The sequence below is a fragment of the Asterias amurensis genome, chromosome 9, assembly GCF_032118995.1.
Source record: "Asterias amurensis chromosome 9, ASM3211899v1".
NCBI classification, from domain to species: domain Eukaryota; kingdom Metazoa; phylum Echinodermata; class Asteroidea; order Forcipulatida; family Asteriidae; genus Asterias; species Asterias amurensis.
Window position 1 is genome coordinate 9041638 of NC_092656.1, and position 26436 is coordinate 9068073.

At 37.1% G+C, this 26436-nt stretch overlaps 1 protein-coding gene across 2 annotated transcripts; it reads right to left on the reverse strand.

Moving 5' to 3' along the window:
* Positions 1-569: 569 nt before the first annotated feature.
* LOC139941413 (uncharacterized) lies at positions 570-26042 on the reverse strand. 2 transcript variants are annotated; one of them, XM_071937891.1, is made up of 21 exons: positions 25316-26042; positions 21865-22105; positions 21513-21574; positions 20852-20977; positions 19057-19194; positions 16532-16657; positions 15959-16078; positions 15426-15548; positions 14602-14733; positions 13451-13570; positions 12435-12551; positions 11901-12014; positions 11263-11382; positions 10612-10734; positions 9250-9363; positions 8085-8351; positions 6577-6837; positions 5624-5815; positions 4538-4978; positions 4013-4171; positions 570-3450 (listed from the first exon to the last, which is right to left on the reverse strand). In XM_071937891.1, exons 1-21 carry the CDS (start codon positions 25539-25541, stop codon positions 2846-2848), a joined length of 3927 nt encoding a protein of 1308 aa, XP_071793992.1. In that variant the 5' UTR covers positions 25542-26042; the 3' UTR covers positions 570-2845. The 2 variants fall into 2 exon arrangements, with proteins under 2 accessions (XP_071793992.1, XP_071793993.1); XM_071937892.1 differs by lacking the exon at positions 19057-19194 and having other exon boundaries at positions 575-3450; positions 25316-26039.
* Positions 26043-26436: the final 394 nt, after the last annotated feature.

The following is a 26436-nucleotide window of genomic DNA, read 5'->3' on the forward strand; positions in this document are numbered from 1 at the left end:
ATTTAGGCAAAAAAAACTGATAAAATCGCAAGGGGTAAGCCTTGCATTTTTTATGAAATTTAGGCTAAAAACAGATAAATTTGCAAGGGGTAAGCCTTGCATTTTTGATGAATTTAGGCAAAAAATCTGACAAAAATCGCAAGGGGTAAGTCTTGCATTTTTGATGAATTTAGGCAAAAATCAGATGAAATCGCAAGGGGTAAGCCTTGCATGTTATTAATGAAATTTAGGCTAAAAACAGATAAATTTGCAAGGGGTAAGCCTTGCATTTTTGATGAATTTAGGCAAAAATTTTGATAAAATCGCAAGGGGTAAGCCTTGCATTTTTGATGAAATTAGGCTAAAAATCAGATAAAATTGCAAGGGGTAAGCCTTGCATTTTTTATGAATTTAGGCAAAATATCTGATAAAATTGCAAGGGGTAAGCCTTGCATTTTTTTATGAACTTGTGCAAAAAACAGATAAATTTGCAAGGGGTAAGCCTGGCATTTTTGATGAAATTTTGTCAAAATCAGGTAAATAAAGAGGGGGTAAACAAACCACCAACTGATGGGTAATAATTCACCGCTAGACACAACTGTACGTCAATTCAGTTTATATGGTAGACATGACCACATATTAATACATGTTCTCAAATACAAAACAAAATTAAATTAAATTTAATTGTTTCCACAATGATATCCGATTAAAAAAAAGAAACATTCATGTTTGTTCCTTATAATCACATGGGTGATTGTCAAAGTACATGTAATTGTACATGGATGTGTTAATGTTTATTACACAAGAAATCATAGTTTTTGTCTTTTCAAAAAATCAATCAATTAATCAGTTTCTTCGCTTTTGTAAATTCTGTGTTTGTGAAGGATAAAGTATTTGTTTTCAAATCAATCAAATAATCAGTCAAATTCAATCGACCGTGCGATCGATCAATCGATCAACCGACCAATCGCTCAATCCATTAATCAATCAATCAATCAACCAACCAACCAACCAACCAACCAACCAACCAACCAACCAACCAACCAACCAACCAACCAACCAACCAATCAATCCATCAATCCATCAATCCATCAATCCATCAATCCATCAATCCATCAATCAATCAATCAGTCAATCAGTCAATTAATCAATCAATCATCAATCAATCAATCAATCAATCAAATAAATCAATAATGTCAACCAATTAATCAATCAGTCAGTCAGTCAATCATTCAATCAATCTAACATGATTAGTTCCAGCAAATTCAGTTTATCATGACCAACTTTCTCCCATACTTCGTCTTCTCCATTAAACGTAAACTCATTCTGGATCAACAACTTTTACCTGAAACTCTTTGTAAACTGAGAACTACATTAATGTGAATATCTTACATGTACTGAGTGTATTGTTATCACGTGAACAGTATAAAGAGAGATGCCAACATAATTTTGCATCTTACATTCAGGGAGAGTTTCACAACAATCAGGGAGATGTTTAGAGTTAGATGCAACAAACTAGGAACAAAGTTTCCATAATCAAGGAGATTTTCAAAGTGTTATTCAGAAAATGGTTATTTTCAGGGAGTTTTTTTTTATAGAATCATGGCGAGTAAGCAGCCGTTAGGGGTTCTTGATTGGCCCCTGGAAGACTTTGTACTTTTTTTTGTATAAGAAAAGTCAGCGTACATTTCTCAGTGAATTGTTCATTCACTGAAATCATTAAGTTAAAAATATCTTTAACAACTTCTACCCTCCATACTCTTGTAGTTATTGCAATATTAAAAAAAAGGTTACAAATTGCTGTATAAAAAATAACTAAATACATCATCATGATACACCATCATCCACTGTACAGCAAGGTTTTGTATATTAATGTAAGGCACGAACTTTGTAGGTCAAAGCTTTCGAAGGTGATAATTTACACTCACTTAAAAAATCTCATTTTGTAGTCTCCACACCATGCTTCAGTAAACATTTTTGCATAAAATAAAAATAATTATACTTCTGAAAGTTAAAACTTTGAATCAAATATGGACTGAGCTGAGCTCTGTCAATCTGCGTTCTGAAAAGAACACTAACGGGTAATAGGCTTATCAAGTAAATTTTCTATTGTTTACGTAGTTCTGAGTATGCACACATAACCGAGTAAACTGAATATTATAGTCTGCGGCCACCTAGAGTCTTAAAAATACCCCATTCTTTCCAGATACATGTAATTTTTGTTCAAAATCAATTCATCAGATAATGTTCGTTGTAGCAACTTTTGAAGCATTTAGACCCAACTGTTTTCATCTCAGGTTATTCGCGTCTCTTATTGGCCAGCCAATAGTTTTGAATTCAGAAACAAATAATATTAAAGAGAAATAAAATGAGTAAATATACAAATTTGTAAAAAAAATTAAGGAAGTTTAACACAGAAGATAAAGCACCAAAAGGCTTATATACATGATTATGCACCGTTGCCTATAAATACGTACTCAATGCTCAAATCACTATAGAAATTACAAATAGCTCTAGATATGATTGGTTTACTACGGAGAAGATCATGTTAAGTTTCTGTGGATTTTTTTTCCACAAAAATTTGAATCACATATTCAGGCATGATACTCTTTCTACTTTAGTCTGTTTTCCTTTTTTTTTTTGCCTTGACAAAATCTGAAAGAAAGCAGTTAAATAGGCTGAAATGTCTATTTGAGCCTACACTATAATGTACACATATAGGTCAGACTTGTATTCAATTAATATTCTTACTATTTTCAAGGAACAAATATCATGCCTGAGGAAAAAGAGTCAAACTCCACATTTTTAAGAAATTCGCCGAGTGGAAGTATTTTTGTATCAACTACGCCGTCAAGCCAGCAGTTGATCAAACCTGAAATTTGGCTCTACTGCCTCCATTCATTACTGAGCCGTTGTGTTTGACGAGTGTAGATGTGTTAGAGTTGTTTGAGTTCAGCTCAGATGCGGGCGCGGGAGGGGGAGGTGGGGGTTTGGGCGCCCCACCAGAAGGAGGTTGAGGGGGAGACACTGGTGGTGGTGGTGGCGGGGTGGTAGGCACTGGTTCGTCATCATCAAAGACCGGAGCAGAGCGTGCATTCAGCGTAGCGTAGTAGTCACTGTACTGTGATAAACTCGGTATCCGCACCAGGTGATCTGTGCTGGCAGTGTCCATTGCGTCGTCGCCGACATTCTGGTAGGTAGTGTCGCTGGTCGCGGAGATTCCTCCGTGAAACTGCATCTCAGTCTCCCCGTTGTCCTCCTCGTACGCGCGGTTGAGGTGACTGAAGTTCGAGAGCGGTCCATCTCCGTTCTGTTTGCCGGAACCGTCGTGCTTGGATGGACTCCGCGAGGCCTTGACGATAAAGACGCAGCACAGGATGACGATGAGTAGAACTATCAAACCTCCTGCCGCGCCGACGATGGCAATTAATGTCGGTGTCCAGGGCCCTGTAACGGCTTGTTTTTCACCACCTATGGGGGGGGGGGGGTCAGGATAAAGAAACATAGTCAGTTTATACTTTTTATTATTTATAAAATTAGTAGGGTACATGGCCTTAGATTTCGATCCAAACCAGACCTACGTTAGACATGTTAGAGGTTAACCCTAGTGAAAAGAGAAGCAAAGGGTTAAGGGAAGGGTTAAGGGAAGGTATCAAGAAAATAGCAAGAAAATTATAGCCAGTCAAAGGCTTTTGTTAAGACGCTGGCAGCAGCAGACATGCTCAGTATTCAAGCGTTGGTCTGAGCATGTGCACTACTGGTGAGAACTGTGTAAAAGGATCGTCCAAAAGTCTTTTATAGGGTGGCTAAGAACCAATTATTTGATTTATAATTTTTTTATTATTGTGGGTTTTCTCGGTCAATTTCGGACATTGAGCAGCCAATTAAACCACCAAGCTTTTCTATTTCGCGCGGCGAAATCGAATGCTACTGAAAAGATTCATTCGATTTTGTTTTAATTCGAATGCATGAAAATGAAATTGACTGCTCATTTGCGGAATTTGGGGGGGGGGGGAAGAAATTTCCCACTTACATTGGTCTTCTCGGTAAGCGCCGACTAGTTGGTTTCCAGGGGTCCCCTCAGGACACATGGTGCAGCTATCTTGCTCTGCTTTGTTCTGGTACGAGTTCAGCTGACAGTATTTACACTGGTTGCTCGCCGCATCATGGAAAGTTCCAGGTGGACAAGATACTGATAAAAAAATATAAAAAAATAAATTTGATCATATATGGTTAGAAGCAGTGGACTCAATTCCAGTATCAACTCACTGTACTATCTAAGTTTGGAAATTCATTTCGGCCTTGTGTACATCAAATTTTCAAAAATTCAGAAAAAAATTATTTTTTTACTGAAGGCCTTTTTTAGTCATCTGAAAGACCACAAAAAAAATTGTAAAACAAAGTTATTTTCTTTCATTCTCTTTACGAGATTTTTTATTTTTTATTTTGTTATTTTAAGCATATATTGGGATACACCAAGTGAGCATAGTGGTCTTTGACAACTACCAAAGGTGTCCACAGTGCCAGTAATAAAACATGAAACTGGTATAGAACTCACAGCATCCATCTGGGCTAGATATCTGTCCAGCATTGCACTCCCATGTGTAGTCCGACACCCCAATTGATGATTGGTCATTACTTATCGTCGCTTCATCCACCCTCACGGTCAGCAAGCCTGTGGCGGCGGCTGTCGTTGCAGCATCCACGCTGGTATCCAACTTCTCCATCACATCCACGGTGGTGTCCTCATCGGACGCCACGCCTGTGATCGTAATATCTGCCGTCAGTTCAGCCGGAGCGCGCTTTCTCCTCGCACCGTCCCCGTCGTCCCCACATGACATAGCCAGCTGACACTTAGTGTCGTTGGAGTTGCATACCCCCAGGGAGGTGAGGGAATCCATGAGACTTGAGGTGGCTAAGTTGGCACTGTCACACTGTGATGAGTCCACTGGAAATTTGATTGTGACGACCTTGTTGACGCCATTGCCAGGTTTCAGTGCTATACAAAGAAAAATCAATCAAGTGTCTTTAAAAATAAAAACGATTTTTGGGGTTGAACAAAGAATTGACTAGAACGGGATTCAAAACCAGCGACCTCCAGAATAATGTCTAAAACAAGTCTTTAAAAAACGTCAAGTTTAAAAAAGTAAATCAAATTGGTGGTTTATTTTTTTTATTTTATATTTGAATTACAGCAGCCGAAAGATAGAAACAAAGGGAAGATAAAAGGGCGTGTTGCCTTGGATCTCGAAAATTGCATGGTTTTCTTTTTGGCACCAATAAGTCTGAAAAGTTCATGTTTTTTTCCTCCAAGGGCCAAATATCACGCCTGGGGTGTTAACATTTTAAGTTTTCTCACAAGCGGGTGGAATACAAGCGTGATTGGCAAACGAGGCTGAAGGCAGAGTTGGATATGGGCTGCAGAAGCTCTATATTTTTTCGTATTTCCACGAGTGCGCCTGTGATAACGTGTTTATCTTTAAACAAATTTGGCGCGTGGCATAGAACACACAAGACGCAGGTAGTGATATCAGCCATGCAATACAGGTTTAATATCACCATTCCATTCTGTAAATCTGATTGGAGGATTAGCGCGTACTTGAAGATATACAATGTTTACATCAAACAAGTTAAAAACACTCACGGACACAGATGTTTGAGTTGGGTCTGGGATCCCAGGTTGCAGTATTTCCTCCGTATTGGCATTCATAGACATTACTATCGACAGCGTTCCCAAAGCCTGGGTTACACTCGACTTCGCACTGGCGATCAGCTCCATCAACAAAGCAGTTTGCTTGGCCGTTATCCGGTGGGGAAAATACGGCACAATCTTTCTCTATGGGAGGCAGAACATCAATTTTACAAATTTAGTCTTTTAAGGGTCACAAAGTGTGGGACTCAAATCAGATTTCAGACACTAACATGCCCAACTCAAAAAGAAAAAAAAATCGCTGCAGAATTAGATCATCATTGTATTACCTAAGCTGTTCAGCAGAGAATTTTGCGTAGCATGTTTTTGTTTTTTCGTCAAATGTTTTTCCTTCGAAAAACAAAGTATACAGATACATCAGTTATGTTTATTCATTCACTCACTCCAAGCATTAATGGTTTATTAAAACTTTAACAAATCTCAGCATCAGCCAAATTTACGATAGACAATCGTAAACAGCTTTCTTCCATGTACATGTACTGCATCTCTCTTGAACTTCTTGCCTGGTGGATGGTTCCTCCCATCCTACAATCTGGACTGTTTTAAGAGGAATATCAATTCCTGCCTCCAGCTCTCCCGAGTTATTTTCATGTTAAATCATTTTCTTCTTGTAGCCCCTTACCTAGAGTGGTTTTTAGCCTTGTTTGGGGCGAACTTAAAAAAAATATAAAACAAAAATAGGAGTATTTTTAAATACTCCTATTTTTTATATACTTAAAAGTATATAAAAAAAGCCAAGTAATGCAAAATGAAATAACTGCAAAAAGTTCAAAGTTAGTACCGGTAGTACAGATCATCAATGGAAAATCCAGGCAGTAGAAGAATGAAGAGTGTGCAAAGTACTTAAACAATACAAGTAAAAGAAGACATCTTCGTGTCACGCCTACCTTTCTTGTAGACAGTTACGGTAAACTGGCACTCGCCTATGTTACCAAAGGTATCACGGGCCTCCACGAGGACCGTACTCCGAAAGCCATCTGCACTGGCCTTAAAGTTTGATCTGTTTTGCGGTGTGTATTGGATAGCGTTTTCTGATTCGAGGCCCAGGTTATCCGTTGCAGTTGCTGGCAGCCATTGGACGGCCTTAGAATCTCCGATGGTAATGTCGGAGACGTCATCTGGACACATTACTACAGGAACCTCTTGGTCTATTAAGAAATTAAAAACCCAAAAAATTACTATCTGATTTCAATATGGATATTGGAACACAAAAGTACCACAGGTAAAGGTGTGTTTAAAACGATTTTTTTTGTACAATTACTTAAAGCCAGTGGACACTTTCGGTAAACAGTGTTGTCCAAGGCCCACACTTTGTGTATCACAACTTAAATATAAAATAACAAACCTGTGAAAATTTAGGCTAAATCGGTCATCGGAGTTGGGAGAAAATAACGGGAAAACCCACACTTTGTTTCGCATGTTTCGCCGTGTCATGACATGTGTTTACTATAAATCAGTAATTTTCGTTAACGAGAATTGATAACTGTTTTAATGTTTTCTCAAAAAGTAAAGCATTTCATGGAATAATATTTTTAAGAGAAGTCTTTTACCATTACCTTCTGTAAACCCTGTAAGTTATTTGTAAATCTGTGAACTTTTTTTTTTCTTTTTCGGTTCCGAAAGTGTCCAATGGCTTTAAAGGGTTTTGTACCTTGAAGATCATGTTTTGGGGCTTGACATGATCCCTACTCAATGTGAATGAAGATAAACAATGTATCCTATCATTAGTCTTAAAGTTTTGTGATAAAAAAAGGAAAGTCATAGAGCAATGTCTTTAGGAGAGTTGCGTATATCCGTTGTCCCATGCTAAAATAATTTTGGACTCACCATGACGAAAAACTGTGTTTGTGAAGTTTTTTTTCTAACTTCTAAAAAACTACAGCACCTCAGCAAGTAGTATTTTTAGGGAAGCTTTCTACCATCATTATCTCTGTTTGTTTAATGTAAATCTGTGGACGTTTGTTCTTCTGTGTAAAACCAAAATGTACCCAAACCCTTTGTATGATTTTGTACAATTATATTTTGTTTACCTAACAACCTCTTTGTTGTTAAGTTTTAATTTTTGAGAAAGCAATAGCCAAGATGGCATCCCTGTGATGGAAGTTGACGATATATCTGTTCTATTTATTTGTGCTTGTCTCCTGCACCCCACACCTACACCCGGTATGGCACAGTCAGTGCACCTACTTAATGGAACCCTTGAGCTCTTCACATCCGTCAGGCTTCATCTCTTGAATCCTTCAAAGCCATGTTAAAGACTCATTTACTTTTATGCTAAGCTAAGTTCTTATAATTTATGTTTAATCGTAGCAACTGTACAGCGCTTTGAACCTCTTTGTAAAAGGCGCTCTATAAATATTTATTATTATTATGATTGATATTATCCGTATCTCACCAGTTATCCGTATCGTGAAATTACACTCGCTAACGCGGCTGCCTGAATCCGTCGCTCTGAGAGTGAAGCTTTTACCCTCCCTGTACTCTTCAGTGAATGTGATGGTTGTAGGGAAGGTTAGGGTCGGGTTGCCAACAGTAACCACAGGGAGAGTGTTACTGTCTTTATCCGTTGCTGTGATAACCAGGTCAATGTAGGCTGTCTTTGTGCCAGCGGTCATCGGAACTGTGAGACTGCTCGGACAACCGGTCAGGACTGGAGGAACATCTGAAGGGAAAAATATAAAACAAAAGTGAAATTGTTATTTTCTTTTTCGAGGATTGAAATATCTCCCAGTGTGAAATGGGAGTGGTTATGAAAAGTTGATATAGTATAAGTAAGTGAACCAGAAACTGGTTAACAAAATGGTATTTTTAACTGAGATTTTGTTTCTGCAGTTTTGCCTCCTTTGGGGTCTTTTTGACACATCAGGTTCCTGGACTGACTTATAAATGGGTCGGGTAGAATCCTGGTCAATATTCCCTTTCCATGAAATATGCTTACATTTATCATCCAGAATGCACTAATTAGTCCACCAATCAGATGCTCAAACTGAAGGGTGGTATATAAAAACCTATAACCTACATCCAGTATTTTTATTGCACAGTACGTATTGTGAGTGTCAACGCATCACTCTCAGTATACGTACACTGCAAAAATTACCTTCTAAACTTTGTGCGCGTGCATGCTTTTCGTTGCAATAACGTTCTGAAATGTTAATTTTTGCACGTTGCACGTAAGACTGAAAGATAAATTTGTTTAACACGCGCGATGTGGATTACAGCCAAATATAGCGTCTGCGTCCCATATCCAACGAGGTCGAAGCACTATATTTTTCCTTATTCACCTCGCGCTTATGTGATAACTTATATTATGCAAGCATAAAGACACTATTGGTTGGCAAACACCATAGAGATGTGCACTAAGCAGACGCACGTGTGTCTCCGTCACTTCACCATCATCCCCATAAAAAAAAGGCGCAATGTTTCTTCATAATAAGCAACCAAAGCTTAAGTGCGCACGCATAACATGCATCATTCGTTGGGAGGGGTCTACTCTGACCCTTGTGTTATTAGAGTGCGGTAAATCAACTTTCCAGAGAACACACTAATGTTGGTGAACTTACTTAATGCAATCTCGCAGTTGACCCCGGAGTAGTCTTCTTGGCATACACATGTAGCTTGTTGATTGTTGTTGAGGCATGTACCTCCGTTGTAACATGAGAATACAGAGCATGGATCTGTTGCAAGAATCATAAATCACAAATTATTAAACCTACCTTTCATTGAAAGCTTTCAATCAAAACATATTTAGCAAAAAAATTACTTGGTAAATCGTTACAGAGAGCTGTTAAACGTATACAAAATTGTTAGAAACGCGACCTCTGAAGTAACAGTTTTTGGAGAGAGGTATTTTCTCACTAAAAGTTTTTAATTTGAAATAGACTAAAGTCAAATTTGTGCAACAGTGTTATTTTACCTTTCAATATTTTATTGCAACACTGATGTCCAAATGAGCCCAAATTTTCACAGATTTGTTATTTAATGCATATGTTGGGTTACTGGTCTTTGACAATTTTATAACCAAACAGCTGTCGACACTTTAGTTGTAAACCAATTTGTGGAACTTTTCTTCACAATTTCCATTAAAGAAGTACAAAGTGACAAGATTTCAAGTTTCCAAATAGTTGTATTAATAGAAAAGACTAAAACATATTATTAAATTTTGTTTTACACCTATGTGTGTTATTTCTGTTACTCAGTACTTTTCCCGAGTTCTGTGGACAAACTTCACAAGCATACTACTCGGATGGGATTCAAGTAAACCCACAACCTTTGCAATTCTAGAGCAGTGTCTTATCAACTAGTCCAGTCTAGTCTAGTTGGTAAAACCAAAATTAGAACTCTATATCCCTGATACAAATTTAACAGTTATTAAACAAATGTATTACGACCAAATGAAGAAGGAAAACCAAAAGAATGAAAAAATAAAGGTAAAGTTTCATGCATGAATCATTTCTCAGATTCAAAAAGTTAGTTTTGATTTCTAATCAATTGGGAGGACACTTGCTACCATTACCTTCTTTATAACAAGCTTCCCATTAGAAGGTTGTATTTTGACCCTTTGTCATGTAAATTTTGATAGTTTGCGTTTTGCGGTCGTAGAGGTGATCTTACCTTTTTGTTAAATTTTGTCTCCTTTTTTCTTTCTTATCAGTATATAGTGAGGTTGATTTACTGAGGGTCTGCCTGACCCTTATTATTTTGTATTTTATTCTGTACAATATTAATGTTTGTAATGCAATGTTTTTACTAAATTTTTGCTACTTTTTTAACTGTTGTGTATTTTAAAAACCATATTGCTATTTTTGCTAACATTTTTATCCTGTTTTTTAATGTTTTTCTTGGCTGTACAGCGCTTTGAAATAGTGTTAAAGCGCTTTATAAATGCATTTAAGTTAAGTTAAGTTAAATCATGCTCATCTTACCTCCGCTGTACATCGAGCAATTTTCACCCATGTAGTTCTCGTCGCAGTTACAGGTCCGACCAGAAGGGCTCTCAAAATTTATTCTGCATTCACCGTTTACACACGGATCGGGAGTACACGGATCTGGGAATGAACAGTAAAATGCATTTCTTGTTATATTTAAAAAGTTGTGTACATGTACACAACAAAAGTTTTGTAAAATGTGTAAACTTGCAATAGGGACAACGCCATAATAGGGCTAGATAGCTCAGTAATTGGTAGAGCGCCGGCACGTTAATCCGGAGGTCGTTGGTTGGAATCCCACTCAAGTCATCTCTTTGTTCAACCCCCAAAATCATGTGTAAATTTGTTGTGTGAGTTGTTGTGTTGTTTTCGTGTAGGCACAGTGGTCACACTTTCTTCGGATATGTGTGTGAAGTTTATCTAGGTAAACAAGCTCTCAGAAATATACAAATCCCGAACTACAAGGGTCCAGGCAATAGATGGATTGCACTAAGCGTCATCGACCGCCATCTTTGATGAAATGTGCTTGCGTGCAAGACTCATCATTGGCATAGAGTTGTGCGCTGCACAGCTAATTATCAAATATGGCGCTCAGTGACGCTATGTGCAATAGCATAAAAAAACAACCATAAAATAAAAGCTACTAACCTGTATAGATTTCACAATTTATCCCAGAGTATGTTGGCACACAGGTACATGTGTAGGTTCCATCACCAACCTTAATGCAAGTTCCTCCATTAAGACAGGTTCTGAAACTGCAAGATGTATCTAGAAAGAGAAAAACAATCACCATACATCAGTACTTAGTACTCTTTTGACAAACAATTCAGCTCAATTCAATGTAATTTTTCTATACTCACAAGAACAACAGATAGAATGATCCAACAGTACATGTATAAAAGAAGCAAAAAAGCATGATAAATGACAATGGTAATGAAAATGGTACAACAGAGTCTAGTGAGAAAAGGAGGCTTGTTAAGAACAGCCCTTTGACATAAAAAAAATTTTGGGCTGTCGTGGATAAGAGCAACGAACCAAAGCTAAGGCGTTTCTTTTCAGCAGAGTGTGGGTTCGAGTCTCGGTCATGACACCTGTGACTGATTGATTTAGCTTAACGCATATTTTTTTGCACAGACTGTCTACTTCCCATGGAGCTGAGATGGATGAAGGACTGAATTAAATGACCCAATGACCAGGGGTAGAAATGTTGGGGCGCTTTGAGAAGCCCTTTTGGTGTGAAAAGCTCAATATAAAAACCGATTATTTTTATTCATCATAGTGCTTACCAAGTTCGCAAAATGTTCCGCCAAATCCAGGTCTGCATTGACAATCAAAATTATTTTGCTCGGTGTAGACACATGTTGATCCCTCAGCACACTGGTTGCTCAGTATACATTGATCTATGAAAAAGCAACAACAAAATGTTAGAGCTAAGTTTCCCGATATTAAAGGCACTGGACACTATTGGTAACTACTCAAAAGATTTAAGGCCTGAAGTCGTTTGTTATGCATCTGAAAGCAGCCAAATTGGGATACACCAAGTCAGAGTACTGGTCTTTGACAATATTACCAAATGTGTCCAGCCGTCGATTTCACAAAGAGTTAGGACGAGTAAATCTTCCTAACTTAGGATTAATCTTAAGGTCTGCATGCTACAGTGCAGGGTTGGGACTCGTCCCAAGTCCTAAGATTAATCTTAAGTTAGGAAGAGTTTTGTGAAATCGACGGCAGTGCCTTTAATGTAAATCTGTGGAAGTTTGTGTTTATGTAAAACAAAAATTTACAAAAAAAACCCTTTAAAAACAGTTTGCAGAACTTACTCGTATATTCGCAGTTATCTCCAAGATAAGCAGCTTGGCAGGAACATGTGTATGATATCCCATCATTTGCTGGGACACATGTACCCCGATTTGTACATGACACTCCAAAACAGGCACCTGTGTGCAGAAGAAAACATCAACTTTTAGAAATATCTTGTTTTGAACGCTAAGTATGTGGGCTACAAAACTGTAGATTTAAGAGTAACAATATTAAAACATTTGATTATGTAGGGTTGTATAGTTGCCGGTCATCAGGGGCTCGTTGATTAGGTTGATTGGGTACTGCCAGGACAAAGAGAAAACTAACAAACTCTGAGGACGGCACAAAATGTGTGTACGATGGTATTACAAATATTGTAGCATAGGCTTAGCTTTTCCGTCTCACACAGTTTGGAATAAGAGTAGTAGACTCTTTCTTGGGTTTTCTTGGTGTTGTCAAGAGCTTTTATTTACACAATAAAACTCCAAAGTAAATAATCATCAAGCGTAGTACCGCATGCATCCCTGGCATACTGAGGTGACTTGGTTGATTGGCTTCGCCAATGCCATTATATATTTGACATATAAAAGACAAAATTTGGTGGGGGGAATATTTGATGTATCAAACTGTTCATTTGTACATTTTTTAATCTCATTTTTAAATTTATTTTTGTGGGATGAGGGGGGGGGGGGGTTGGGGATGGCAAAAATTATTCACGAGGGCAGGCCAGTATTGCTTCATTTTTGAAAGGGCAAGTGCACCTAGGCATTTTCTCCTTAGTAAAGGGCACCCTATGAGGAAATTGAAAATTTCTACTGGAGCATTTGAAGGTCACAAAATCACATATGGCCATGGGGGCATGGAGGCAATCACCTCCCGGTGCCTCCATGAATGTAATGTAAAGCGCATTGATACGGTTATTGTGAAATGCGCTATATAAGAATTTGTTATTATTATTATTATTATGTATATAAGCCTGCGAGGGGCGATCGAACTCTAGTTTCGACACTTTCAAATGTAATAGAAAAAAACCTACCTTGCAATTCACAGTTGTTACCAGTAAACTGAGGCGGGCAGGTGCAGGTGTAGGCCGTGTTGCTATTCTCTGCCTGGCATGATCCTCCATTAACACAGGGGTTGCTATCACATGGGTTTCCTAAAAACAGGAAAGGAAACCAACATTATAGTCTTTAAAGATGTTAGATTTTTGGTCGATTTGACCCAAACATTTTGATGGGTATTTGATGGGGGTCGAGAAAGTTACAAGCTTTCATTTGAGCCATTGCTCGAAAAAGTCCGCAAATTATTAGTAGCAGTGAAATGAAGTGCTCAAAATTTATTTTTTGTCGGGATCCCGACAATATATCACGTGACCAATTCTTATGTGTTTTATTAGAAACGTTTTAAATTTTTGTCATGGTTCCTGACCATTAAAAGTAAAAGTTAAACTTTTTTACGCTACAGCGGGTGATACTCTTTGAAATACCATTCACTCAAAAAAATCTTTTTTTTAATGTTTGGGGCCAAAAAACTGAAATAGCATCTTTAACAACCAAATAATATGACAATTTTATTCAAGCTATGTGTTCTTGTAATTATGCTATTATTAGTTATTCGAGATCTCCTTGAAAACATTATTTTATAAAAATCACTTCTATTTCATGAACTAGCAGCATAAAGTATAAGTAATGGTTATGAAATATATCTTATCTCATAAGAATGACTTGCACTGAGATAAAGTAATAATTACTGCTCCACAGCACATACTAAACTCTTTTAGGCGGCGAAAATTCACTTCGCTTTCGCAATTTGCGTGTAGGAATGCTCTCTCTCTCTCTCTCTCTCTCTCTCTCTCTCTCTCTCTCTCTCTCTCTCTCAATAATCCTTGTTTTAAGGCTTCCCGACACTATTAATGTCATTTATGAACTTATCATTAAAAAAACGGAAAGACAAGAATGTAATCCGGTTTTATACCTGCGAATGCTTCATGCACAGTGGATAAGATCAATGAAGTAAAGCTCTGGTGTTGCTGTTCAGCAGAGTGTGGGTTCACTTTCTGGCGTCCTGATTACCCAATAAGCGCATATAGATTATTGCGTCACCAAAATCGCTTGCATTCACACTCACAGGATATATGAACCGAAATAACTAAGTTATATAAACGTTAAACTGGATTTATGCACTGACCTGCTTGCACTTCACAGTGGATGCCTGAGAATCCAGTGGCACAACTGCAGAGGTATCCGTCACTTACAGTTCCACTGCGGAAGCACACCCCTCCATTTAGGCATGGTGACACCGGTAATGAACATGGATGTACTGTAGATAGAAAAATTTGTTTTAAAGGAACAATTACAGAATTGGTCAGAAATTGATCACAGATTTACATCAAACTTACACGGTCTAATGATGAGGATAGTAGAAAACATAGAAATAAATAGTCTAATTTCGTGTTTAGAGTTATCGCTCAGTGAGCGTTTTATTCATTTTTTCCCCACTATTTTCTTCATAAAGTGCTTACACTGCCAGCAAATGTTTTGTTAGCAAAACCGATTCTGTAATGTTCCTTTAAATGATTAAAAGAGTAACAAGTTTGTTCAAAGAACAAACATCTTCTGTCTCGCTCCTTCCAGAGCGCTGCTGTGCATCTTTGGAACAGTTTACCTCAAAAAGTCAAACCTAGGCTGAAACTACTGGTCAATTTAAAACTTGGGTTAAAACACATTTATTCAATCAATTTTATCACAGTTAATTTAACTCCTTTCTGCCTTGTTCAACATATTTTTCTCTTCTTAAAGCGCATAGGGACCTTACAGTGTTATGTGCTATACAAGTTATTATAAATATTACTATAAACACAAGGGGAAACTGACTATGGGCACATATGAAATATGTGCCACTGGGTACGAAATAGATTCCATATCTATTAGATTTGGGGTTTAAAACCTGAAAGAAAATTAACTGGAGCGGGATTTGAACCAATGACCCCTGGTTTATTATTATTAACTTACTTATCATTGTTTCACAATAATCACCCTCGTAGGACTCGGGGCAAAAGCAGATTGTGGTCCCAAAATCATTTTGAAAACAAGTTCCTCCGTTCTGACAATTACTCGTTCCGCACGCATTATTAGCTGCAAGAGAGAAAACAAGAACATGAATATTTGAATGAAGCCCAGTTCATACTTCCTGCGAATGCGAATGCGAAGCGAATGTTGACGTCACAAGTTCGCAACGAGTAATTCGCAGAAGTTGAACTCTGCTCTACTCACTTGCTAATACCGCTGCGAAAGGAGGGTGTGACGTCAAATTCACTTCGCATTCGTATTCGCATGAAGTATGAACCGAAATAATTGTTACTTTAATTGGTAATAAGCAATGCAGAGCTGTTGATAGCATAATATTGTGAGAAACGGCTCCCTATGAAGTAACGTTTTTTTAGAAAGAAAAAGGGCCCATAAAGCTTTCTTTTAATTGTTACAAAAAAGACAAACAAATCAACAAACTAAGAAACAATTTCAGAATTATTTCTCCCAATACTTACACACAGTGCTACAGTCTGGTCCAGTAAAGCCGAAAGGACACTCACAAAGATGTCCTGTTGAATGGTCAGTGCATGTACCACCATTCAAACAGGGATTTGTGCTGCATGCAATAATAAGATCTAAGGAAGAACACAACAATAAGTTTGCGTTACTAAAAAGAAGTAATAACAATGATAATAATAACCAGATTTATGTGACCTTTGTTTACAATAAGTGTGACCTTGTATATTCTTTGGCTATTCTGGCAGGCAAGATACTGCATTTGCCATACGGGAAAGTTTACAATTTGTGTCATAATTTCCACATAAATCCAAGGGTTTATGAAAGTAAAAGCTGGACAAGTTTTGAGACGTGCCCCTTCTCATCATATTAAAAGTTGATAAGAATTACACAGTGCAATGTTCATAGAATACAAGATTTTATGTTTTCTTCCATTAGGCTGTGTACAAATCGTGCCTGCAGGAAGTCCAGGCTTGGTGGCTCTTTTGTAAGCATGTGATGTCACAAGTCACATCGTCTATATAGCGCCAGCCGCCACATTAAAAATAAAACAGTTACTGTCCATGACTTACGTTCACAGACGGTGCCGTGGTGGGTTCCGGGACAGTAGCACACAAAAGAACCGTTTCTTTCTTGGCAGTAACCATTGTTCAGACAAGGATTGGACGAGCACATCGGAGTTCCCGAGGTTACCGTCACTACAAAAAAAAAACATAAACAAAAGTTATTTAAAACAAAGATAATTTCTTGGTTGTTGTTTATTGAATTGTCCTGTTGTATTGTTCATAGGATTTACTGTTGCTAGAAAAACAACAACATTGAGAAAACGTTATTAAGACTATAGATAGGTGGTTTGTTGTTGTTTATTTAATAATTTGTCCTATTGTATTGTTAAAATACAGTCTCAACTGTTTTGCTTAATCCATTTTCATCTCTCTTGTTTATTTCTGTTTTTAATATAAATACATTTTTGTTTAAACAAATTTCATGCTTCCCCCTTGCATGTATTGTGTATGACTACTTAGAAGAGAAGAAAATCAATTATAATATAAAATACAAAAGAATGTACCTTTAATGTTTTTTTAAAGGAACATTACATATTTGGTTTTTGCTAACAAAACGTTGCTTTCACTGCCAGCACTTTTTTTTTTAGCAAAACCAATTCGGTGTGTTCCTTTAAATAACTGTCATTGTCTGTATGGCAGGCAGTCATGTGAAATCAAGAATAAAAATACACTATGTGTCACTGATGATTTTTTTAGATAAAAACAACATGCATGTGGCTTTGAAAAAAACACAAAAAAACAAAGGCCAAACACCATACAATCAACAGCTAAGTAAATGACATAAAAATAAATGTGACTTTTCTAAAAAGTTGCATAATGTTATGTAAGTTACAATTTGATGGATGCTGGTACACAGCAGCTAAGTGCATATCTCTAATGTGTGAAACCAGTTACACAAATTTATGACATCCTGATTAAATTAAAAACCGCATTTCGTTTTGCGACAAATCATGACAAATAACGGATAAAGACATAAACCCAAGACATATTATAAAAGAAGGATGGAGTGTTGAATGTTTTTTCATCTGTTGATGAACAATATGTACACCTAGGATTAAGATGATGTTTTAGCACTTCAAACACATCAGAATTTCTTAAAGACTGTAGTTTTTCTCAATGTATCTTCTTTGGGTCAGTTGAAAATAAGCAGGAAATTGGAAAAAACAAGGCTTCTTTCTGTGATTTTGTTTAACTCCCCAAAACAAACGCATGGTGGTTTTATGTGCATGCTCTAAGCGTATGAAAACTGCATTCTTGCAACAAATAAAAAATGTTACTTCAAGAAAGCAATTTTCTTGAGTATCCTTCTTTGGAAAATAAGTATTTTTTCTTATTTTGAGAAACATATTTTTTAGCAGTGTACATCTTGTTTGATAATTACATCTATCTTGTAATGTATGCTTTCCAGTCAAAAAAACATTTGTCCAACCCCTCAAAAAAATAATTTGGCCATACAGATAGATGGCCCTTTAATTTTTTTTTTATATATTGTTATAATTGTTTAGTATTTTTTTTTTCATGCAGAAGAAATGCAAAAAACATCCTCTATTAAAATGAGTATCATTTGGTGCTAAATGGTCCGTGCCAAGTTTTTTTTGTGCATGAACCCACAATCCATGACAAAGAAATTCTTTGCAACAAATTATAAACAGGTAATTAATTTGAAATTAGAAAATTGAGGAAGAAGGTTGATTAAATTTCCCTGAATTGAGGGGAAAAAGTGGCAAGTGTTTGCAATAACCCCCTGCAATGTGTTTGACTGATGGTTTTATAGAACACCAATTTGCTCTAAAAAAATTACTTGATAATAATAACAGTATCGAAATCTTATATAGCGCACGTATCTACCAAACAAGGTACTCAAGGCGCGGAGTATATACAAACTTTCGGAAAGATAGGTTATTACAGTGATGAATTCTGAGACCCAATTATTTAGCACCTTATAAGGGTTTACAAGGTGCTACGGCACATCAAAGCAGCAACCAGAAACACCTCGGCGAACCCCTTCTCTTTTCAATAAGTGCACCTTTTTTTAAAAACATTCTTTACACAACTTTTGGACCAATGGCTTTACGTCCCATCCGAAGGACCAAGCAATGATTAAGTGTCACGACTGGGGATTCAAACCCAATCTCTGCTTGTCCATCAGAAACACCAGAGTTTGAATTCGGCGCTCTTAACAGCTCGGCCACAACACTTCCATATTTATGCATAAACAAATTGTGTTTGTAATACATGATCATAATCTTCCTGCGCAAGCCAAACACTAATCTACCCACAAAAATTAAAGATACTTAAACAAAAAAGGAGGTACAGCCCACAACACTGAATACACTCAATAATTACAAAAATTAAAATGCAAAATAACTACAAAACAAACATGGTGTTAAAGGCACCTACTCAAAAAGAAAACATACCACAAATCATAGAATCATTACCACAAATCTAATGAGCATGCACTACAAAACATGCATATGTTTGTGTAGACAAATCCACATCTCCATGCAAACAATGTGGTATTCCAGTCTTACCGCTAGTTGAAGCATTTTCGCAGTGAGTGCCCACAAAGAAGTCGGGACATTGACAATAAAATCGCGTGGACGAAATGGCACTCCTAAAACAAATTCCATCGTTTAAGCAAGGATTGGGAGAGCACTGATGGTTTTCCGCTAAGTAGTATAAAGTATGTGTTGAGGAACGAAACAAAAGACAAACAAACCATTCTGTAAAATATATATAGTATTTTTGAATGAACTTTTGTGCCTTATTTTAGCTTTAATTACTTTACAATTACATAGTCACACTAAAATTGTTTTCAATTAGGCTGGCAGGTTTTTTTAAGCAATCTATAAATTTGCAGCCATGCTTTTTTGGGCACGTAGACCTAATGCATTTTTTTTTTTTTAATATGTATTCTCCAAAATTGCTTTTTTTTTATCATGCAAGTTATTTTAAAATTCTACCCTGTCTTCTCGCAGAATGATGTGCATGATGTACTGGGTCCAGAGAAAGGGAGTCTGTTTCGTTACATGTTGCAAAATTAAAAACAAAACAAAAACAACAAATGTTTAAAATTTCATCATATTTTTTTTTTTTTTTTTAATTCAAGTGTGAGGAAAAAAAAATATCAATTAGTAGTAAATATGTGGGCATGTCTGCTATTGATAACCAAGGACTTTAACAAAAGGGATCCGCGAAAAAGTCACACCGGGGACAGTCCTTGGTAGATTTTGTGTACAAAACCAATGGGGACGTCTGAAAAATAAACTATGTCCAAACAATGGGAGAACAAAGAGAAGTCCTCGGTCTGCACCATAAACATGGCTGTGTGTGTGTGTGTGTCTAACCGTTGAAGACAGAGCAAGAATGTACTCGTTTCGCCTTCTTTCAAAGAGAAGTTGATCAAACTTGTCACAAGTTGATCAAACTTGTCACAAGTTGATCAAACTTGTCACAAGTTGATCAAACTTGTCACAAGTTGATCAAACTTGTCACAAGTTGATCAAACTTGTCACAAGTTGATCAAACTTGTCACAAGTTGATCAAACTTGTACAGTACACTAAACATGAAACTTAAGACTTGATGTTTTCTTCCACTGAGCTGTGCATAAAACACTGTGATGTCACTTAGGATTCATGGGCAAAATACTGACAGTCCAAAAACACACAAACCTGAGTGCAAAAACAAGGTTATTACACCCCTTGTCAGCACACCACGAGAAACTCTCATGAACGTCTTATACAAAAACAGCTTTTTCTAATGTTGTTTACGGAGCTACGGAAGTGCTAAACCACACCTTTAGATACTGGGATAATACACCATAGGATGATTCTAATATCATAAACGTATGACAATCCCATGGGATGACAATATATTCTATAAAGTAAGATGTCTACTTTCTTGAGAATCCTACTTCCAAGAAGTTGTCATCCCCCAAAATATATCTAAACATTTACTTGTAATTAAAGGCACCGGACACATTGGTAATTGTTAATGTTAGCATCAAACTTGTTAATGAGCAATGGAGATCTGTTGATGGCTTAAAACATTTTGAGAAACAGCTCCCCTGAAGTAACGTAGTTTTTGAGAAAGAGGCATTGTACAAATCAAAAAATAAATACACTCCATGCAGGCATAAAGCCTTTTATGTATGCTTTTGAAAGCACACAATTTTGTGCAACAAGGGTGGGTGCTTAATGTTTCATTCAATTAATCTCTTGCTACTTCGATGACCAATTGAGTAATTGTGTTGAGTTTTTTAGTTTACACAACTTGAGAAAGCTCCTAAGTTCATTTTTAGGTTAGTGTTTAGAAACACGTCTTACCTTCGCAATGCCTGTTCGTGTTCGTGGGGTCAACACATCCACAGTAATATGATCGCCCATCTGCATTTCTGAAGCAAGTTCCTCCATTCAGGCAGGGGGTCGGATCACAGGGATCGGAGGAACGGGCTGCAAGAGACGAAAAGAAGAACCAACCAACAATTATTAATTGAGTCTGTGTTTTTTTCACTATACATGTATAATTCAGCTCTTTATCGTTATGTATTATGGCATTTAGACGCTTACAAAAAAGAGAAATATGTGAGTTAAAAAAGGAATATATATATTTAAAAAAAGAAGCGTTAAAAAAAAAAGAAAAAAAAAACTTAAGAGGCATTACACACTTTCGGAACAGAAAAAAAAAATGGTTCACAGATTTACAAATAACTTACAGGGTTTACAGAATTATTCGATGAAATGCTTTACTTTTTGAGACAACAAAAAATAGTAAACACATGTCAGGACACGGCGAAACGTGCGGAAACAAGGGTGTGATTTCCCGTAATTTTCTCCCGACTCCGATGACCGATTGAGCCTAAATTTTCACAGGTTTGTTATTTTATATATAAGTTGTGATACACGAAGTGTGGGCCTTTAGACAATACCGTTTACCGAAAGTGTCAAATGGCTTTAAAGAAAACAAATTAAACAAACAAAAACTCACGAGTTAAAACCGCAGAGTTGATCCGAGTCCAGAATATATCCTCGGAGTAAACAATCGTCACTCTGTAAGAAAATAGAGGAAAATATATTTACACATATAAAGATAATAGATAATGCTTAGTATGCATGACAGCACTTAGCCCCCCCACACACACACAATTTAAGAAACATTTTGCCTGACTCCCCCACAATTAAGATTTAACAAAATGCACATGAATTTAAAAAGACCCCCCCCCCCACCACTTATCACAAGTACGACTTGGGCGAGTATTGGCTCGTACCACAATTTCATAGAATCAGGGGAGGAGGGGAAGGGGGTGGGGGCTATAGGGGTTGGTGGGGGCTATACTCACAAAAATTCAATATCTCCAACGAGTGCAGATGGCGCCTTCCATTCAAGAAAGTAACTTGGGAACTTCGCGGACTTATCAGAATGCGTGATGGAATCGTTGACATTTGAGCATGTTAGACCTTTGGCGCCACCATCAGCTGGCGGTATGAATGTTCCGACCGGAGTTCCAGTGTCGACTCTACGGGCCTGCATGAGGAACCCTAGAAACTGTACGATATTGCCATTTTTCTCGGCAATTTCCACTGTGGTTGGAAAGGGATGAAGTAAAGTTATAATGGAAATTGAGGTATTTTCTTTAGATGCATTTCATGATATTACGGAGCCTCTAAGGGACAGGTAAACAAAATATTGAAAAAGTAATTACAAAAAATGTTGATACTAATTCGTCCCCCCGAATAAGCATTTCGTTCCCTTAAAGGCAGTGGACAGTATTGGTAATTACTCAAAATAATTATTAGCATAAAATCTTTCTTGGTGACGCGTAATGTGGAGAGGCTGATGGTATAAAACATTGTGAGAAACAGCTCCCTCTGATGTGCCATAGTTTCCGAGAAAGAAGTAATTTTCCACGAATTTGATTTTTAAACCCCAGATTTAGAACTTGAGGTCTCCAAATCAACAATCTAAACGCACACAACTTAGTGTGACAATGGTGTTTTTTCTTTCATTATTATCTCGCAAGTTCGATGACCAATTGAGCTGAAATTTTCACAGGTTTGTTATTTTATGCCTACAAACTGTTGAGACACACCACCTGTGAAGGCTAGTCTTACTAATAGTGTCCACTGCCTTTGAATTCATTTTGTTCCCTTTGTACTATTTAATTCCATCAAAATCATTTTGTCTCCCCAAAATATGACTTCATTCTCTCAAAATGTTATTTTGAGGCAACTAAATAAATAATTTCTGAAAACAAAAAAATTTTTTTTCAGGGAACAAAAGAATATTGTAAGGTGTTACAAATTAATATTTTGAGGGAACACAACAACTTCTTTAATCTACTTCTAGTAGGTATTTTAAGACCTACACAATTCCTTGACGGTGAAACTACAAGTTTCAACGCATTCATTTGATTTTACCCTTGCATCAATTCTCAGTTGTAGGATGAAAGTTTTAACAAATTCGTAGGTTTAACCCTTGCATAAATACTCTCAGTTATAGGACGAGTGCTTGTATCTCAACATCCTTTATTTCAGATGCCCACAAGAAAAGGTTTCATTGATGTTTTGTATAAATTATGATTTGAATTTTTTTCCTAACATGTGCAACAGTACACCTTTGTCCACAATAGTGCATGCATTTTTTATCTTCAAGTACGCGCTAATCATCCAATCAGATTGGAATGGAGTGGTGATAAAAACCTATATTGCACGGCTAATATCACTACCATGCGTCTTGTGTGTTCTATGTCACGCGCCAAGTTTGCTTGAAGATAAATACGTTATCACACGCGCGCTCGTGGAAATACGGAAAATATAGCGCGTCTGTGTCCCATATCCAACTCGGCCTTCGGCCTCGTTGGATATGGGACGCAGAAGCGCTATATTTGTCCGTATTCCACTCGCGCTTGTGTGATAACTTATAATAGATCTAGTTCCAGTTCAATGAATATTTCATAAAATTGGTTATCTTGAAAAAATGTTTCTACCATTGCAAAACTTGTGTGTGTTGGTCAACATTGCATAAAAACCAAATCACAAATTTGTTCAGCAACTCTGCCCATTGAAAATTGTTATTATTTTAAGTTCAAAACCTGAGTTCTGTAAAAAAAAAAAAAAATAACAGGCACATATCTCAGGTGGGACTCGAACCCAGGACCCTTGCAATTATAGAGCAGTGACCTACCAAATAGACCATTGAGTTCAAATCATGTAATTATATTCACATCGGTGACAGGGGGGTAACAAAAATTAATACTCTTTATCCCCTAATGCACATTTTTAGCATCAGCAGTGACAAGTTGTTGTATTCTCCATGCGTCTCTTTGAAGCATTTACGAAAACAGAACGATGTAATAAAGAGTTTGTTTGTCAAGAAGCCAGAAAAACAACAACAGCCACAGCAACACACGAAGACCTTCCGTCGACATTCCACGGGTTTGGTTGTTTTTGTTGTAGGCGCATACAACACTAAAATGCACAATGGGCGCAGGCGCTAAGAAATCACTGAATGAAAAAACGTCATACTTTCTGTTTGAAATCTTGCCAGTTCACTAAGCACAACCCTCTATTTCCCATTCTGTGTCAGAACTTCTTTTATAATGAGGTGGGACTTTTTTTAACTGCGTCACTCATTGTGTTTATTCGAGCCTTATTTGGGAAAAGAAGTTTCTTCTTTTGCTTTTTATGAAAGAAATAATTGCCCTGTGAATCATATTACTGGAAATATATTTTCATGCACTGACAAGCTTTTTAAAATGCATGAATTTTCACAGGTGAAAGTGTGGGTGTCATCAGACAAAATGTCGGAATAGTTTGTCTTCGTGTCTCAATTGCTTAACATGGACTAATATTGGATTTCACCAAAGAAAATTATATTTAGGGCCAATAATGGACTTTTGAAGTTTTAATTCTCAAATTAAGGGTGATCTAAAGTTAGGACCAACTGAATAAATTTAAAGTACATATGCCTGCTAAAACTTGCAGGTATAGTAAAGGCTACAACTTTGATTCAAGCATCAACAAACGAAAACACTGCCAGTCACTTTTATTTAACGAAGTGCCAATTTAAAAAATGTCAGATTTGCAGGTCATAAATTGTTTGACACTGCAGTGCACTGTGCGAAAGAAGTGTATTTGTTTTGCATATTTTGATTTTATCTATAAATGTTGTTTAAAAAAGAAACACTCAACCCTGCAATAAAAAACCCTCAAATGACAGTGGCAGTTTACACAAATTTGAAAAAGAAGTATAAAAAAATTGAAAACTTGTTAGTTAATTATTATAAACTTCTTATAAAGGGTGCTTTTTTGAGCAAGCAAATGATGAAAAAAATATTCAGCCACTGGTCATCTTTCTGGTGTAATAGACCCAGTAACTGGGGCGCTGTACTAATTGTTTCTTCTTCATTTTTTACATTTTACGAAAGATAAATTTCAAAATGATTACAGCGCCCCAGTTACTTGGTCTACTGGTGTATATTTATTGCAGCCTATTGTGAATGTCAATTTGGATGGAATTTAAAAACGTTTCTTTTGGGAACCCTTTTGTATGATTTTCTCTTTTTCTCTTGGCAGAGAAAAACAAAGATGAACTATGATTTTGGGTGGAACCCTTAGAGTACAGCCACTAATTCATCCATCTCAACGATTGACGAACTGTTAACTTTTTTTTTTCAACCACAATTTCTGGCCGCGGGGGATCCCAAAAAAGTCGACCATAATTTCTGAAATTACAATTGCAAAATTTTATAGTGATCTACTTTCGTTAAAATTGTTCCATTTTATAAGTACCTGTGATAGTTTGCTCCACTGTGTAGTCCAAACTGCTGGGTGTTAAAACCCAAAGACTCGACGAACTCGCTTGCGGTTGAATTTGTTGGTTAGTCGTAGAGCGATGTCCCGGTAGCAAATCCACGCAAGCGCTGGCCGGAGCACCCGTTGGATAGCACCAAACATCCCGCGAAAAACACGCATATAAAACCACCAAAATAACCAGTTTCTTCCACATCAAAGTCATGTTTTTAGAACTAATATCTTCCAAATACAACCGGGCGATACAGTTGCTCTTATGGATGGGTGGTATACGAACTCCTGTTTGGAGGATCAATGGTGGCTTAAGCTCAACGTTGTTGTTGTTGTTAAAAATATTTATGTAAATTGCGTATGCTCTCCGGTTTCTGGCAACAGGTGATTTCGATTTTGTTGTATTCTCTGTAATAAGGCGTGGTTTTTATCTCTGCTTTTAAAAGAGTTCCACATCCAACACGGGTTAAATCCAGAAGCAATCTCTCCCTATCACCAGCTATATTTCCTTAGAGAAGAGAACCACCGCCTGCTGATTTCAGGACGAACTTTCTGAGGTTGGCGGTGAGATCAGATTTAAGACTGATCAGGTGGGAATGAGTTCACTTGAATAGCAATTCCTAATGGGAGTGTGCAGTACCATTTAAGTACGGCTGAATTCCGTGTGTGCGAAATGATTTTTAAATAACAAAAGAATAACACAAAAGGGTATTGTTATTCATTCAAGCGTGGTGGACACGTCATGGGTAAGTCCTTCTCTGGTGGAGTCGCCCACAATTCATGGATTGCTTTTAGTGTGATGACTGGTGACTAGTCGTAATGACTAGTGACTAGTCGTAATGACATAACAACACGGTTTGTTTGTTGAACGGGCTGTCCCTAAAAAAAATCACCCACTCATGAAGTGCACAAATAAAAAGAAAGTTGCTTTATAGATTTGATTTACTTGCATGGCTGTGGGTGGGGTTATGGTAACCAGTGTTTGGACGCACACCGGAAGTTGTTTTAATTGAAATATATTTCTGCTATTGTTAAATTTTGTGAATAATTGTCATGTGAGGATCATTGATAACGCGGCGTCAAAACGGGAACATAATTTTAATATTAGA

Bases quoted from the DNA above. Each gene is read 5' to 3' on its own strand.
- LOC139941413 (XM_071937891.1), bottom strand. From the start codon at position 25,541: ATGACTTTGATGTGGAAGAAACTGGTTATTTTGGTGGTTTTATATGCG. The intron at 16,658-19,056 runs GTAAGACTGGAA...TTTTTTTTGTAG, and splicing joins CGAAAATGCTTCAACTAGCG to TGACGGTAACCTCGGGAACT. The intron at 4,979-5,623 runs GTGAGTGTTTTT...TTCTTTGTATAG, and splicing joins CAACTCAAACATCTGTGTCC to CACTGAAACCTGGCAATGGC.